Source organism: Lygodium microphyllum, chromosome 30, assembly GCF_053477565.2.
Source record: "Lygodium microphyllum isolate KBCC chromosome 30, Lygodium_microphyllum_v1.1.10, whole genome shotgun sequence".
Lineage (NCBI taxonomy): Eukaryota > Viridiplantae > Streptophyta > Polypodiopsida > Schizaeales > Lygodiaceae > Lygodium > Lygodium microphyllum.
The window spans coordinates 65,937,366-65,955,573 of NC_141164.1; the positions used below are offsets into that span (position 1 = coordinate 65,937,366).

At 41.0% G+C, this 18,208-nt stretch overlaps 1 protein-coding gene across 1 annotated transcript; it reads right to left on the reverse strand.

The window, feature by feature from the left end:
- Positions 1 to 15,779: 15,779 nt before the first annotated feature.
- On the reverse strand, positions 15,780 to 17,666 carry TRX3 (thioredoxin 3). The gene is made up of 4 exons (XM_087673047.1): positions 17,469 to 17,666; positions 16,442 to 16,542; positions 16,193 to 16,315; positions 15,780 to 16,095 (listed from the first exon to the last, which is right to left on the reverse strand). Exons 2-4 carry the CDS (start codon positions 16,526 to 16,528, stop codon positions 15,946 to 15,948), a joined length of 360 nt encoding a protein of 119 aa, XP_087529173.1. The 5' UTR covers positions 16,529 to 16,542; positions 17,469 to 17,666; the 3' UTR covers positions 15,780 to 15,945.
- Positions 17,667 to 18,208: the final 542 nt, after the last annotated feature.

An 18,208-nucleotide genomic window follows, 5' to 3' on the forward strand; every position in this document is an offset into this window, starting at 1 on the left:
AATCGTCAAGATCGAAGCCTCCCACTTTCCTTGATGGGTTTGCTTAGTTTTCTAATTATCAAAGCATACTACCACACTGTTTAGACATATAAAATCAGCTTCCTTTTATTACTCCGTTAAACTGGGTTCGTTAAACTCGATCTTTAGCACATAACAAACAATTCAGAAATCAGATACTTTATTTCACTGTCACTCCGCAGAGTGATACAAAACCGTCTTTGCGCAGAAAGACATCGTCCAACCTAGGATAGGACCTTCCAATCCCTTGAGATTGGGATGTATGTGATCGCACTCCATCCGCAGTCAATAGGGAATTTACTGGCTCAAAGCCCCTCTAAGCTTCCTTGAGCCTTTGGAGTTGTCCTACATAACAGGGGCACTTACCACTCGGCCCTTTGCCCTCTCAGGTGCTCGAGTAATCAAAAACCAAAAACACCTACCTCCCTCAAGACTCTAGAACCCCCACCCACATGTGAGTTTTTTCACACTCTACAGAGTGTAAGGGAGCATTGGGTTGGGGACCCCAATGTCCCAAACCACCACAATCCACAACTCATCCAGCTATATAAGCTAAGAATCATAAGAGCCATAACTCATTATTCACAAATCCAAAAGCAGTCATAACCATAAGACATTTTAACACAGTTTTCAATGTGTTACATAGAATCTATCCCTTTCATCAATTTTTGTGTTCCTTCCTAAAAAGCATTTGATAATACTAACATGCTTTTACAAGTCTAAGTAAGTTCTAACTAATCGTGAACCTTTTCTTATGTACTAACCTGATTATCTCTGTTTAGCCATCCATCATGATTACGGTTTATAGCCGCAACCTCAATTTGTTGTGGGATGGCTGGTTCTTTGGTTTGAATGGGTTCACGGTTAACTTTCCTTGTGCTTTAGCATCGTGTTGAGTTCCCTCAGTAGTAGCAGTGGTGACCACTTCCCCATGTTGAGAGGCTCTCTAAGCATGACCTTGCTTAGCATCTCGACGTCTCTTAAGAGCCATGGAAGAAGCTTGATGGGTTCGGGCAACTTCCGCATAAGAGTGAAGAGAGAGAGAGAGAGAGAGAGAGAGAGAGAGAGGCTCAGCTGATCGCAGTAGAGCTTCGTCACATCAATAGCAATAGAGAGATATCTGCATGGATCGTTGTGTGTATGTGTGTGTTCCTGACGTGACGCTCTACCCATGTTTATATAGTAACGGGGGGTAAAAAGAGGACGTGTGCTTTTTAGTGTTTTTGATGACATCATCAATGATAAAGAGGAGATGCTTTCTTTTAATGTTTTTTTCAACGTTATCGATGATGTCAAGGAGGAGCTCCATTTTCATAGCACGAATATATGGGCGAGCACTGCATTGCTGCACGTCACACGTGGCCAGGCAGGCATCACTCCAAGGTGGCGACTAAGGTGGCAACCAAGGCATAGACCTTGGCATCTTGGCCTTGGCATACTTGGCAACGAGCTACGAAGGCTTCATTGGTGCCATTGGCTATGCATGAGAAGCTCCCACTAGCTTGTAGGAAAATCTTCCCGGAAGGTCACCCATCCCCGCAGTGTCGTCACCTAAGTGCACTTCATTGCCAAGTGATTATCCACTAGCTAGTTCTTTTTGTTGTTCTATACTACAAACATAGTTTTAATAAGCTAGTCCTGGGAGGGTTTCCCAAGTCTTTTTTCCATGAACTGGCATATAATTCCTTATTAATAATAACAATTATCTTCATAAGTAGAGCCAGACTCATAATTTTTTTAAAAAAATGTGCAACAATTTTCTTTCGAATGTATACGCACATTGTTTATTAAAATAAACTAAGTAATGGGGAAATTACATCATCAAAAACTATATCCCTACTAATCAAGGTTTCCCAAATGGATGGATCATAGCATTTGTAAGCCTTTCTCTCCTATGCATAGCCAAGAAAAACACTTTTGACAACTTTCAGGTCTAACTTCTTCCTCTTTTCATCAAGCACATATACGTAGGCAATGCAGCCAAATGCTTTTTGGTGACTCTAATGTCGGGCTTATGCCCATACAATTTCTCATACACGGAGTCAAATCATGAACCCTAGCTGTAGGTGTTTGGTTCAGAACATAAACTGTAGTAACCACTGCTTCAACCCAATAAGCATTTGGCAAATTCTTTTCATTAAGCATTTCCCTGGCAACTTCCATAAGCACCCGATTTTTTCTCTCTACCACAATGTTTTGTTGAGGTGTGTAACTGCGTGTGAGCTATCTTTTTATGCCATATTTAGCAAGGTACCTGTCAAACTCTCTAGATACATACTCTCCACCTCCATTAGATCTCAAATAGGAGATATAATAGCCAAGTTCATTTTCAGCATGCTGCTTAAAGCCCTTAAAGACATTGAGCACCTCATCCTTGTGCTTCAGAATGTACAGTCATGTGTATTGGCTGAAATCATCAATGAAGGATACATAATTACTGGCACAACCAAAAGACGCATTATGGGCAAGACCCTGTACATCCAAATGTATCAACTACCAAGGCTGAGAACTATTTCTGACATGTCTCATTAACGAGAATCTCGCTTATTTCCCAAACTAACAAGCAAAGCATACATGTCCAAGATCAGTATACTTGAACTTCAGCAAGCCAAGTACAATCTCTTTCTGCTGCATATTTTTCAACTTCTATACATTAACATGACCGATGCATTTGTGCCATATTTCTACATCTCGAACTACTCCATTATCATGGGCAAACATAGTTGCCTTCGATTTCGGGATAGATGCATCCAAGGTGAACATTTTGCCATCTCTCTTGCCTTTAGCAATCAATTTATAGCCATTGCCATATTCTTCAATAAAACAACCACCCCTGTTGAATCTGACTTTCAGATTCTATTTTTCCATCTATCCAACCAACAGTAAATTCTTGGTAATAGAAGGTACATGTAGTACATCATGTAGGCTCTTCTTTCTACCATATCAGGTAGAGCAATGGAACCACACATGTATGGTGAATATCATGTTGTGTATCATCACTAGTACATACAAATCCATGAGACCTTGCTACTAACTCATCAAACCATTTGCCATGAGGAGTCATATGATTGGATGCTCCTGAATCTATGTACCATTTCTCATATTTGCTTGCTTAGCCGTATTCTTAGATACATGTTGCATAGCAAATAGTCTATCTCCCTGGTCATTTTGAGTACCACTAGAAGATTCATAATGTCCATGTTGCCTGCCTTTTGCCTTTATATCAGCTTGCTTTTTATGGCAATCCTTTGTGATATGCCCATATCTTCTGCAATAATGACAATCTTTATCCTTGTTAGACTGCTCATGCGACTGTCAAGAGCCACCTCTTCCTCTAGGTGATCTCAAGCTCGTGATCAATATCACCGACATGACCAACCTTATCTAGACAGTTGTCATCTTAGTTGCCACTATTCATGTGTGTTATAATAACTAGGTTAGTGACCTAGTGTGTTTTCAGTTATGTGTGATTAGACTTTAGTAAGCATTATGGAATAATGATAAGAAAAGAACAATGAGAGTTCACAACTCTCTGTTACAGCTCCATGTCTTTGTCTCTCTCTGCCTCTAAAACTTGAACATGGTATTAGAGCTTGATTCTCAACAGTAGCTTGTGCCAAGGATATTTAGAATACAATGTACACTAGCAATGAAAATGCTAGATCATGTGGTTGATCATGATGGAGATGACAAGAATATTGAGATAAATTTAGATATCAATCATTTGCATGTTATAGATGATCATGATAGCATTGCAATGCATGATGTGGACAATCATGTTAATGAGAGCACAGCCATTATTGATGCAATAGAGCTTGTGCCATCCTATGATTTGGGTGTGCCACATATGAGATCTAATGATGATGGTATCCATGGCATGCATGTCATACAAGATGATCCGCCATGCTATGGAGATTCATTCTTTGGATATAAACCATGAAACACATTATGTATGGGATCATGATGATGAGGAGGCATGCATGTTTTGAAATCGTTTCATGATAGCCATGAAACCATGGTGTATCTTGACAAATTGCATGACAACCATGGCATACTTGATGGATAGAGTCAATGTAGAAAAGGTACACATGATTGTCAAGATATTGTTGTAACAAATTTGTTGTCACCACATGGTTTGGATGCTCCAAATGTCATTTTTCTTATCATGATACTAGTAGCATGTTAAGTAGGATCTCGGCAGCAAGGATACAAATGCTATGCACAATACTAGTGTAATGGATCCTTTGTCATCCCATGATTTGGAAAGACCGCATGCTAGTGATAACCAAGGTAGTACTAGTCATGGCTTAAACACAGTGCAAGATGAGGCTAGCCATATTGCAAGTCAGGTGTATTGAATCTTTGGGATATTTTGGTAGAGAATTAGAATATGACTAATGAGCATGATGTGTTGGAAACAAGGAGAGCTACTAAGAATGTTGTCTTGGAAGTAGGTGGAGTCACAAAGACATGCCACATGGAGATGGTATGGTGAGAAACATTCCATGGAAGATGATATTATGGATCCTTTAGAATCTCTTGTTCTTGTAAGTATCCAAGATGTATGGCATAAGCCATGGGAAGACCCTGGTAATCCTAAATTTGAAACCATTGGTTGTGGAATTGAATGGTTTTCTATTTAGGAAAGCGAACAAAGAGCAAGTAGGTTGGCATATAGGAATAACTCCTAGATTCGCAATGGTTAAGGCCTTGTCAAATCTATGAGAGTGCACAATGGAATAGGAAACACAACAAGAAAAGAGAATGACTATCATGGAAGAAGAGAATGGAAGAAGAATATATGCACTAAACTCTAAAAGAATACTAAAGATAAGGAGGAATGATCACTCCTTTCATGTAGCCCAAGGCATCAATGAGGGCATCAAATCATAGACTGATGATGGTGCTTGCACTAGAAGATGGAGGAACCTAGATATCAAAGTGTGTGTTGGAAACCTGCAAAGCCTTAGTGGAAAACAGCTTCAAGCCACAAACTATGTGACAAAGCTAGACTCTTAATCTTGTAGTATGCCATCTCTATGAGTGATCTCTTTTTCCTCTCAAATATATCATTTATTTGCGGTACCGACAATGTACATTGTTATTTTATCCCATGTTTCACCATATATGCATTAAATTCTTTAGATATATACTCTCCCCCCCTCCAATCAAAAAGGAAGGTGCACACTTTACATCTTGACAAATTTTCAGTCATGCTAACAAACTGCTTGAGGAAAAAAAACTATCCTAACTTAGCTTTTAAACCATATACCCATGCATGCCCAGAGTATTCATCAATGAAAGACACAAAGTACAAGTATTTACCAAAGGAGGATGTTTGAATTGGACCACAAACATCACTATGTACAAGTTGTTGTTTCCAAACAGCTCTCACTAAACCATCTTTTGAAAATGAAGCACGATGCATTTTACCCAATATGTAACCTTCACAAATGTTTTTTATGTTGGGGGTAAAGGCACCTCCGCCTAGCCGCCCGTGTATTACTACACTGATAGTCACCGCCACTGCACATTGCAAGTGGCAGGCGCCCATTACTATCACTTTATTCTTTATTCTTTTAGTGACAGTTTGAATAAAGGAAGGCCCGGTCACATATTGTGACTGTTGGAGTTCCCATTTCTTGTCTCTCTCCTTCTTGCTCTTGCTCTCCCGCCATAGCTCTCGAGTGCAAGCTTCGATCCTTCTCACCTTTCGACTGGTATCAGAGCACAGCTCCCGACTCTTGAGCTTGGCTCGTGGCATTCTCAGCTTCCCATTGACTCCCCACTCTCATTGGGTCTCCTTCCCGGCAGTCATAGCTCATTCTCTTGAGCTCCCGTCACTCCCCGGCTTCCCGAGATTCTTCCCGGCCTATTGAGGCACCATCAGGGCATTGACATTGAGGTATTGCTTCATTATTTTAGAGTTTTATTTCAGTCCACAGGTCTAAGTAAACATGGTTTTCACAGGTTGTGGGCAGCCATAGCTCACACCTCTTGGAGCTTTCTTCACCTAGATCTTGTTTCTAGCCTATCAAGGCTTGCTGAGGCTTGGTGTAGGCCTTCTTTGGCCCCCATTTGTGTCCCCTTTGGGCCTCATTGTTGACACGTGGGATAGCAGACCCCCCTAGCCAGCTCACATTTTTTTTGCGCCTGTTTCAAAATCTGGCCCAAAAATCACACTTTTTGTCATATCTCGAGCATTCGGAACCCGATTCAGGACGCGATGGTGATGTCGAATTTGCCAAATTCTGATGACAGAATATTCTGCAACAGATTTTAGGTCTGAGACAGCATGTATTTGTATGCCTATGCTTGTTTGGGCATGACTGCATAACCGGTTTGATGCCTATTGCATCCCGATTGATTGGGGATTGAAGCTACATGTAATGCTATGATTTTGGCCTGATTTTGGGGCTAGAAATACACAGTTTATAATAGTAAATGCATGCTGAATACTCTTGGGCTATCTTTCATGCTTTGACATATGCCTATTGGTTACGAGTGTATGTCTTGGGTTATACTATGATGTATTGATCATCGAGCGACGACTTCGAGCTTGTCATTGGACCCGGATGCTTTTGGAAGCTTGAGATTATTTCAGCCCGCACTTATTGACATCGGTCCATGCTTGACAGTGGTCAGTGCTTTGATAGTTATATGCTCTTTGGGTACATGCTTACCCGACGCCTACAGCTTGATGTATTTGTCTTGGCACAGTGTACCATGTACCTGTTGAGCTTTAGTACTCTCTGAAGACTTGGCTTGGATTCTCATTTGCTATTCCGAAATTTTGTATTGGATGTCACTTTGGTTGTCAGAGATCTTTATTGGGATGTATGTCTTGCTCATGGATGCTATCTACAGTCGCTCTGTAGCCATCATGCTCTTGGGATGCTATTGAGGCATTGTCTTGGTTACCTGTCTTTGGTACTTTGACTTGGTTTGATTGAGCTATTGAGCTCGTTTATCCGCCTTTTGAGCCAATGGGAGCATCTTGTATGCTTGACCGACATTGAGCAGGAGGTTTATGCTATTTGAGCATTTTTGCAAATACTTGAGACTTTAGGATCTCTTACACTTATATGCTACATGGTTCATGCACTGATATCTTGGAATTGCTTTTAACCTGAGCTTGGGCTTTGCACTCTAGTGAGCATACACCTACTGGTGTCAGGTCTTGCCAATGTTATGTATACTTTGCCCTATTGTCCAGAGGGTATGCCTACTCAACTGACAGATGCTTTGGTGACATGTTTGGGTGTTTACTCAGGGTCTTGATGACTATTTGGTGCTGATTTATACCCATTTATGGCTGGTCATGTCTTGGCTGTCATTTCTTAACTTGGTGTAGTTATTTGGTCCACAATTACCTCTCACAATACCATGTTGTCATTTATTACAGCAAGCATATAACTCCGGACTGACATGGGTTTTTCATGCTGAAATATTCTGAAATGATGCACTTTCACTAGTACTTGGTGGGCAGCAGCTTCGGTTACACTTTTCTCGCCATTTTCTCTCGATTTTGGTGATTCTTTGGTCATTTTCTACAGTAAACAACAAGCAGTTTTGAACTATCTACAGTCTTCCTGCGTGCATTATGGCGAGTTCATCCACTAATCATGCTATTTTCAACATCACTAAGCTTGATGGTACGAATTACTCTTATTGGAAGAGCCAGATTTGGCAGGTGTTAGTGCAGAAATCACAGATCAAACCATTGAGGTTGAGCGCCTGCAACTATGCTAGATGAGGAATGGCTTGAGCTTGATGAGTTATGCAAGTCCACTATTGTATTATCTCTCACAGAATAGGTTCATTACAATGTATTTGAGGAAGAACAGAGTGCATGGCAATTGTGGGATAAAATCAAGAATCTCTATGACAAGAAAAGTCTAGCGAGTCAGATGTATTGACTGAAGCAGCTTATGGATCTGCGCATGAAGGAGAATGTGACTATGTCTGCTCACTTGAGCCAGTTCCATGCTATACTCAAGAACTTGACTTCGCAGGACATCACTTTTGCAGAGGATATCACTCCTCTTTTCTTACTTGGTACTCTTAATGTCATGGGATGTATTCCGCACTGCATTATGTGCCTCTACTGCTACCTTGAAATTATCTGATGTTGAGAGTGCTCTTCTGCAGGAAGAGGTTAACCGTAAGAATTTGGATGCCGTGGATGGGATTCCTAGAAATCTTAGTCCAAGTCTCGTGAGAAGTCACATAGCAAATCCTGTGGCAAGAATACAGATGCTACTTGTCACCATTGTGGAAAAAAGGGCCATATTAGGCCACAATGCCATGAACTGCGCAATGAAAGGTGCAAAGATAAGGGGAAAGACAAAGTGCAGGATAAGTCTTCTGATCACAGCATAGTGCCTGCAAAGTCCAGTGTTAAAATTGAAGAGATCAATGTTATGTAGCCTGAGGACATTGATGATGATTATATCCTTGCAGCTTCTTCGCAGATGACGGAGATACACTCTATGTATGCACAATGTTGGCTCTTGGACTCAGGTGCGTCCTTTCATGTGACACCTTGCCGAGAGTGGTTTCATTCATACCGTACTGTTTCGGGTTCTGTGCGCTTGGGTGATGATAGCTCTCTTGATATTGTGGGCATTGGTGATGTTAGACTGCAGTTTCCTTCTGGCAGCAGTTTTGTTATGCAGGATGTACGTCATGTACCTGCTTTGACACGCAATCTCATGTCAGCTGGACAGCTTGATGATGCAGGTTATCATGTATCTTTTAGAGACTCTGCATGGAAGATCACTCATGGCAGACTTGTGATTGCGAGAGGTACCAAGGCTGGCAATCTCTATCCCTTGATTGTATCTGTTTCTTCCCTTGATCATGTTTTGTATGTGGGTTCTATCCCACATGTATCTCTTTGGCATGCCCGTTTGGGCCATATGTCTTTGAAGGGAATGAAAATGCTTTCTGGTTTGCAGTACTTACCGCCCCTTGATTATGCATGTTTTGATTCATGTGAGCATTGTCTTTATGGCAGGAAGACTAGGTCTACGCATAAGAAGTCTGGTAGGCCACACATGAGTGAGTCCTTGGCATTGGTACATTCGGATGTCTGTGGACCCATGCCTTGTCAATCTATGGGTGGTGCAAAGTATTGTGTTACATTCATAGATGATTTTTCACGGAAAGTTTGGGCTTATCCCATTAAGCTAAAATCTGATGTCTTGGCAGTGTTTCAGAGATGGCTTGCATTGGTTGAGAACCAGTCTGGGTATAGGCTAAAATGCCTAAGAACAGATAATGGGGGTGAGTATGTCTCACGTGCTTTTGAGAAATTATGTGATGAGAGGGGTATTAAGCGTCAGTTGATCGCCCCCTACACCCCCCCATAATGGTTTGGCTGAGCGGATGAATAGAACCATCTAGGAGCGTGTACGCAGTACGCTTAGCCATGCAGGCCTACCATAGAGCTTTTGGGCTGAGGCAGTTAGTATAGCTGTGCATGTCATAAACAGATCACCTTCTAGTGGTTTGGATTTCCAGGTTTCAGAGGAGGTATGGACAGGAAAACCTCCCTCTTATGTGCATCTCCGTGTCTTTGGATGTGAGGCATTTTGCCATGTGCCCAGGGACAAGAGAAGTAAGCTGGATCCTAAGAGTGTCAAATGCATTTTCCTTGGTTATGGGGATGCAGGTAAGATGGGTTACCATCTCTGGGATCCGCAGGCGCGGAAAGTCATCCGTAGTCATGATGTAGTCTTCCATGGAGACAAGATGCATCAGTAGCCTCCTGAGAGAGTTGTTGAGATCTGCAGGGTCATATTTCAGGAGGAGCCAAGAGCTCCCGCACAGCCAGTTGGACAACCTACAGCTGCAATAGATGCTCATGGTCAGGGTGTTGGACAAGCAGCTGGGCAGGCAGCAAAGTCTGGTCTACTAGAGACAGACGTCCACTTGATAGATTTCAGCCCTCGATGCATTATGTCTTAGTTACAGATGCAGGAGAGCCTTTCACTTATGATGAGGCTATGCGCAGGGGTGACAGTCACTCCTGGGAGAGGGCTATGTAGTCTGAGATAGACTCCTTGCATAAGAATGAGACTTGGGATTTGGTTTCCTTGCCTAAGGGCAAGAAGGCTTTGCCATGCAAGTGGGTGTACAAGCTGAAAAGTACCCCTGGACACCCCAAGCCGGCATACAAGGCTAGATTGGTAGCAAACGGTTTTAAACAGGAGCATGGTGTGGACTTTGATGAGGTCTTTTCTCCTGTGGTTAAGATGACCACCCTACGCTTAGTTTTGGCTTTGGTTGCTCAACTTGACTTGGATTTATACCAGATGGATGTCAAGATGGCTTTCTTACATGGGGACTTGTATAATGAGATTTATATGGAGCAGCCTAAGGGCTTTGCAGAACCTGGCAGGGAGTACCTAGTGTGCAAATTGAAGAAAAGTCTTTGTGGCTTGAAGCAGGCACCTAAGGAGTGGTATCATAAGTTTAATGCCTTTATGCAGTCACAGGGCTACAGTAGGAGTGCTATGGATCCATGTCTTTACACGAAGAAAGCCCGTGATGGTTCTTTATTGATTTTGGTACTCTATGCGGATGATATGCTGATAGCAGGGAAAGCTCATGATGAGCTAGATGCTCTTAAGGCTCAGCTCAAGAAGAGCTTTGAGATAAAAGATCTGGGACAGGCCTCTCACATATTTGGTATGCGCATTAGACGCGACAGGCATCAGGGACTCCTAGTTGTCACAGAGGGAGTACATTCATAAAGTCCTTGAGCGCTTCCACATGCAGTACGTAAAGCCTATTGGCTGTCCATTGCCTTCTTATGTGAAGGTATCACAGGCTGATTGTCCGCAGATAGATGAGCAGAGGGCCGAGCTGGCCAAGATTCCCTATGCATCCGTAGTGGGCAGTCTTATGTATGCCATGATCGTCACTCGTCCAGATATTGCCTTTGCAGTTGGTGTTGTGGCATGCTATATGGCTACACCTGGCAAGAAGCATTGGGATGTCGTAAAGGCTATCATGAGGTACCTGAAGGGCACTGCAGATATGTGCATATGCTATGGCAGCCAAGATACAGGAGTCGTGGGGTACACTGACTCTGATTATACAGGACATGCAGATAGTAGGAAGTCCACTTTCGGCTATGTATTCACCTTATGCTAGAGGTGTTGTTTCTTGGATGTCCAGGGTGCAGAAATGCACGGCCCTTTCTACTACAAAGGCTGAGTATGTTGCAGCCCCACTGAGGCTTACAAGGAGGCCATGTGGTTGGGTCATTTGGTTGTTGACCTTGGTATTGATGCTATCCCTACACTGCATTCGGATTCTATGAGTGCTATTCAGTTAGCCAAGAATCCGGTCTTCCATGCGAAGACGAAACACATTGAGATGAGGTATCACTTCATACGTGGGGTCATTGAGGACAAGTCTATTGATCTTGTCAAGATCTCGACTGACCAAAATCCTGCAGATCTGCTCACGAAAAGCCTCTCTACAGAGTGCTTTGCCTTTCTCAGGAGGTTGATGGGCGTGGGATGAGAAGACGTCTTTCCTCATCCTATTGTACATATATACATATTGTACTGTCTTTCCTCTTTTTTCTTTTCACTCCTCACTAGGGCAGATTCGCCTTTAAGTGGGAGGTTGTTGGGGGTAAAGGCACCTCCGCCTAGCCGCCCGTGTATTACTACACTGACAGTCACCACCACTGCACACTGCAGGTGGCGGGCGCCGGTCACCGTCACTTTATTCTTTATTCTTTTAGTGACAGTTTGAATAAAGGAAGGCTCGGTCACACATTGTGACTGTTGGAGTTTCCATTTCTTGTCTCTCTCTTTCTTGCTCTTGCTCTCCCGCCATAGGTCTCCAGTGCAAGATTCGATCCTTCTCACCTTTCATTTTAAAGGTGCCTCAAGAGTAGGCAATGAAGATACCATATCTATTTCTATAAACACAACAAACTAGCAAAATTTAGATGATCGAAATGCACATACGAAAGATTTACATTTGAAACTACCTGAGAGTCTGCCTTATAAATATTGACTTAGAAGGAGAGGCATCTGCAATAGCCATACCAACCTCTTTCCTCTTAGCCTCTTTTGCAATCAATTTAGGATAGTCCTTTATGACATGATCTTTTACCAACATCTGACTCTTTTTTCTTTTCAACTTTATCAACCTTCTTTGACTAAGAAGTATTTGTAGATTTCTACATACTAGTAGAAAATGAAGCTTTTCCTTACCTTTCTAACTAGCCATTAAAGCTTGGTCTAAAACACACATAATGGGCCTATTTTGTCTAGATTGTTTTTCTTATAGCAAAACAGAAACCAAGTCATCAAATGACAAAGCATTTGGGTTTCCTTTGATCATTAAACAAAGAATAGATACAAAACTATGATAAGAATCAGGAAGACCATTGAGAACAATATGCATGCGTGAACTATCTGATAAAATCTCATTTGCAGCATTCAACTGCTCCTTAAGATCTTTGATCTTTGTCAAAAAAATATCCATGGAATCACCTTAGCCATATGTTCATTTTCCCAAGCATTATTAGCTATCTTACATGATTGAATATGTGGGTTCATGGTATGTTTAACAAAGAATGCAATCAAAGCATGAGGCTCTGCATCTCTACCATCCCAATGTATTTGCTCAAGAGTAGGTGTTGGTGGCACTCTAGCATCAGCTAGAGCAAAACCTAAACCTACAAATCCTCAACATCACTTGTTTCTGTCGCTTCTGCTACACTTGCAGCTTCTGAAACACCACTGGGATGTTTTTCAATTCCATATACAATGTTCCAAAGCCCCTTTGTAACCAATACACCACACATCAAGTAAGCCCATAACATACGATTGGTTCCATCCAACTTGTCCTCAATAGTCAACATACAAAATACATCATTATTTCAAGCCATCGCCATCGATAATACTTGATGCAAAAGTTGTGTGTATAGAGGAAATATACACAAAACCAATATGTGTTATGTAGCACAACATAAAGGAGATTGTAAGGGCTCTTATCTATAGAAAGGGCTAATGCCAAAAAATTTGCACAAATGCATGAAATAGCTTGTATACCAATAGGAGTACAAACGAAGGCCAAAATGAACCCCAAATCGAAAATCTGGTGATGTAAAGCCCTTATAAGCTCAGCCTAGTATTTGTTAACCTACAAACACTCATTGGATCGGATCTCATCCCAATCTGAGAAAATCAAGCGGAGAGTGTTGATGACTTTGTCCAAGAAGTCAAAGCCCAAGTCCAACTATTGGATTTAGGGCTATAGGAATGCAAGTACACAACTTGGAGAGGAAGCAACTTGAGAGATCACATCTCAAAATATATTCAAAGATATCACTAGAAAAGAGTTCCAAGACTAAGTATGTCCCAAAAGTAAATAGGCGTATGTACAAGGCTTAGGGAAAGAAACCTCCTAAAGATGGAAAAAAGTGTCATGTCAATCCTAAGTGTGTTCACATATCACTACCAAAATATAATAACAAATTTTAGGTATGCCAAAATATATTGAGAGTTGGCAAGGAATGAGCAATCCAATAATGTGTGTAACATCCCATAGAGTAGCTCTTGACATAAAATATGTACGTCCATCTCGCGTGTCTTTCGATTCCTAATTTTGGCATTTAGATATTGCATGCCACAAGAATCATAATTTTAGATTGAAAGCAACGACCAACACATGCAAGGTAAAATTTCAAGGCAAATTTTAGCCCAATTGCCATTTTTTAGAGGTTTTTTTTAAATGATAAGGGCTAAATGATTGGACTTAAAACTTCTCAAAAAGACCATAACTACACTAATTTACATATTTCGTCTCAAAACTTTGCCCAAATGACTCAAAAATAAGGTTTCTTTGCAACATGTGCCCAATTTTCTAAATGTTTGGCCTTTGATCAACAAAGCATTTGCCCGCATATTTACAAACAATGGGGATACCTATTTTACTCTCAACACATGGATCATGATGATGCCAGGACTCCATCAACATTTTGATGAGGCGTATGCAATCAATGGACAATCGTGTTGCAAACAATTTTCTAAGCTTGGATTGGTGTGTATACCATCTCTTACCATCTTAGAGCTCAAAGACCAACGTAGTACAGTACTACTTGAGCTTGGATTGGTGTGTACCATCTCTTTGCTTTAGAGAGAATATGTTTCAAAAAAGGTTCAAAGGCACCCCCTTCTCACATTTGTGACATTTTCCGTACACTTGCAAAAACATGCATATGCCACATTTGACTGACAATTAGATATTAGAAAATTTAAGTGCACTCAAATAGCATCATATGCACAAATCTAGTCTTTCTAGCATGTCAATGTATTTCTACCATGAATTTTTCCTACTTGAAATCCAAAAAGTCAATGCTAAAACAAAACCTCAACAATTAAGGCCTATAAACAACCATGCATAAGCATGCCACAAAGCCTTTCGACTTGGTATGCAACCTAGTAGTGTGGATTACTTGCTTGCAACATAGGTCTTAACAATTGAAGATTTTGTATACATGCATATGATGCTTTCCTTTTATGAATCTTCTAAACCCTACTTTCGTATTTTTGGTACCACACAACCACAAGGGTTGTAATTTGGACTCCAATCCTACATCACAATCATGGCCACAAGTCTTTATTTCAATCAATTCTTTGATGGGGGTATACATTCTACAAAATGAAATGTGCCAATGTGGATAATAGCATGTTTAAATGAACTATGCCATTGTGAATAATAGCATGTTTGCATTTTGGATAGCCTAAATCTCTTACCATGGCTCAAATGGTAATACACTAGAAGGCAAGAATTGTGGGGGTCTTCTTCCCATTTTCAAGCTAAGGATAACCACTTTTTAACTTGAAGCAAAGGACAAAACACTCCGGTTCAGCAATGCTTTCTAGAATTTGGTACTTGGAAGTACCTCCAACCATTTCACATTGTCCACACCAATGAGTGAGTGAGTGAGGAACTGTTGACACTTGGAATTGCTGAAATCATTGAGACAAGTGTTGCAGCTTGACACAAGAACAGTAAAGCTGAGGTCAAGAGGCACACCAACTACCTTGGCCTTTGTAGATGTATAGAAGGAAGTGGATGACACCAAGAGGACAAGTGAGCAAACATTGCAATGATGGCAAGAAAAAGGAGAAGAGAAAGGATATACATTCAAACTCAGTAAAGCAAGTGTGTGACCACCACAAAACCAGGTGTGGTGAGCTCCTACTTGGAAGACAAAAGTTAGGGTGTCTTGCTCTGCTGTACGAGGGAACGCACAGCCCAATCTTTAAACATTCCATATAGATTGTTCAGCACTCGTGAAGCTCAACGAGACTAGGCAAATACTCATTAGTTTTGAGCAAGGGAGAGCACACACAACTATGCACAGTTCATTGTAGAGAAAAAATGCATACCCCTAACTAAAGGCTAATCAGGCAAGGGTAGTTAAAGACATTCTCCGCCTCAAATAGGTACCCACTTTATATATCAAGACATTTAAACTAGGAGAGTGGGAAGGCCAGCTGGTCAGGTTTAAGTAAACCTCCATCCCAATTTAGGTTGTTGCCCAACAAACTCACCTGTATATTGTGCTTATTTTTGAGCAAACAAAGAGCAAGACTGACTGTATTCAAGTTTCTGTAAATTGCCAGGTAGAAGTAAACATCTATTATATTAAACAAATTTGTTTGTAAACTGTGCTTATCATCAAGCACAAAAGAGACATGCGCATATCACAAAACAAGTAAATCCAACTGCAAAATGTGAACACTTTCTACTTCAGACCATAGAAGGTTTATCATAACCTCTGCTTTACAAAGGATAAAGCAATGTAAAACAGTTATGCAAGGTGCATATCAGAAGACAAAGCAACATAGAAATGGTAACATAGGTCACAGCCAGCTGAACTCTTCATGCTGTCACTGCTGACTTGTGAGCATATAGCCCCACTTTAATTCCAAGCTCTACCTTGTTGGCACCAACAAGTCTTTCAGGCTGTTCGCCATCTAACATAAATAAGAAGGTTGGCATTGCACGGATTTCATACTGCTGACTGATGTCCTGCATGATAAATTCTGATCTCAGCATCCTTGTCAGCACCACACCACATAGGATCAAAACATAGAACAGATCAACTTGTTTCACCATGATCACTTACATTGAGCTCATCAACATCTACTTTCAAGAACATTACATGGGGATACATTTCGGAAAGTTCAGCAAAAATAGGAGCCATGAATTTGCAAGGTCCACACCAACTTGCAGTAAAATCAACTACTACCTGCAGTTCAGCAATGGCATTGAAGGCTTATAATTAGTGTCAAGAACAAAAAACCAGAGATATATTTAAAACCGTGGCTTTTACGAGAATTGAGACAGATGGATATGACAGAACAAGATCCCTTACTGCTTTTCCATTTGTATTGGCTTCAAAAAGCTTATTCTCCCAATCAGAGCGACTCTTGACAACATGGACATTTCCATGAGGAGCCATAGCAACTACTTAACCTGAGAAAATAACATCACGTGATCAATCTAACTATTTCATTCAATTGCTGCCAGATTAATCACAAGCTTCAAGCTGAAATCTTATACCTATAACATACAGATTTCAATCCAACTACATGTGATTTCAGAAAACTTGACAATGCAAATCAGTTCCTAGTCAACCTTAACAGAATCACTCTAGCAAGCACAATTAACATCCACACACTTAAGGATCCAACACGGTATCAACTTTCACAGGGTTGAGAACTCAATCGCACACAAAAACAAAAGAATTGACCATCAGATTTCAGCATCCAATTGCCTGAAATACCTTTTCAATCACGCTGATCAATTTAACCTGTTTGAAGATGAGAAGGTATGACAACAAAGAGCAATCAGTAATAATTCGGCCCTAGCCAAAAGCCAAATTTTCAAACCAGGCCGGCAATGCGTTGTCTTTCCCTGTGTCCAGAGCAATTTCTGCTCTTGAACGCAATCAACTAAGAAACAAGCGATGCATGTTTCAACACAGGAAACCCAAAGCTCAAGACATTTTTAAACAACAGGTGAAGAAATTTTTCTACCAGGTTACAAACTCTCTCGAGGCAATAAAAGCTGAAGAAAATGTTGTACAGTTTGGGATATGGCATGCAGGCACACGAAAAATGAAAAATCTGATACATAAAGGGACATTTCTTCTTGTACACCGACACAGGCAAAACTTAAGCTGAGTAGAAGCGAGCAAAACGATCTTTAACAGTCGGAATATCTCACATACTAACAGAAATGTCTTCTTGCACACACTAGCACAGAAGACTTAAGCTGAGTCGAGACACAAAAGAACGATCTTTTACCGTCGAATCTGTGCAGGATTGTGAGGAAGAAGAGGAGGAAGAGAACAGGCGGAAAGTAAGCATTAGGGAAAAGCATGTAAAACGGTCTCTTACCTTCGAATCGATGCAGAAGACGAAGACGAAGACGAACGGAGAGAGCCAAAGTACCTCCAGACAGGAGCAGATCTCGATTTTGAGAATAGAAAACTTCTGAGAGGAAGATAGCGAAGCTCTCTCGGTTTTGTAGCCTAGGCTAGGCTTTTCCTAAAGGTCCCCCCCTTCCCTTAATTATAATTGAGATGAGATTCTCACATTCATGCCTATCCTTCCATGCAATACATAATATACCTCCCTTGTTCTTAGGCTTTGGCCTGTGAACTTGTGAAGAATGACGCATACCTAAGGACCTTTCGGTTTCTATTATTTTCTGCCGGCCTTTGGTCCACCATACCTTTCGAGACTTTCACAATTGCACATCCCTCCCATCATTCATACCTTAGAACCTTAAGGTTTCTGTCCAACATTTGACTTCTACTATACACGCCACTATTACACTCCCTTTTTTTCTATAATGTAAAAAGCAAGATTATATTGGGCGCTCAAGCCACACAAACCATAGTGTCACAAAAATGAAGTGTACTTTTATGCTTCCGAGTATGCATCACATGACGAAAGTGTTGTTGCCCATAAAAAGCTCCAAAAATTGGCATTATCTTACTACTATATTATTTTCGAGTATGCATCACATGACAAAAGTGTTGTTGCCCATAAAAAGATCCAAAAATTGGCATTATCTTACTACTATATTATTTTTCTCGGAACTTTCAATGAACCTGTCCCCTTTTTCAATCAAA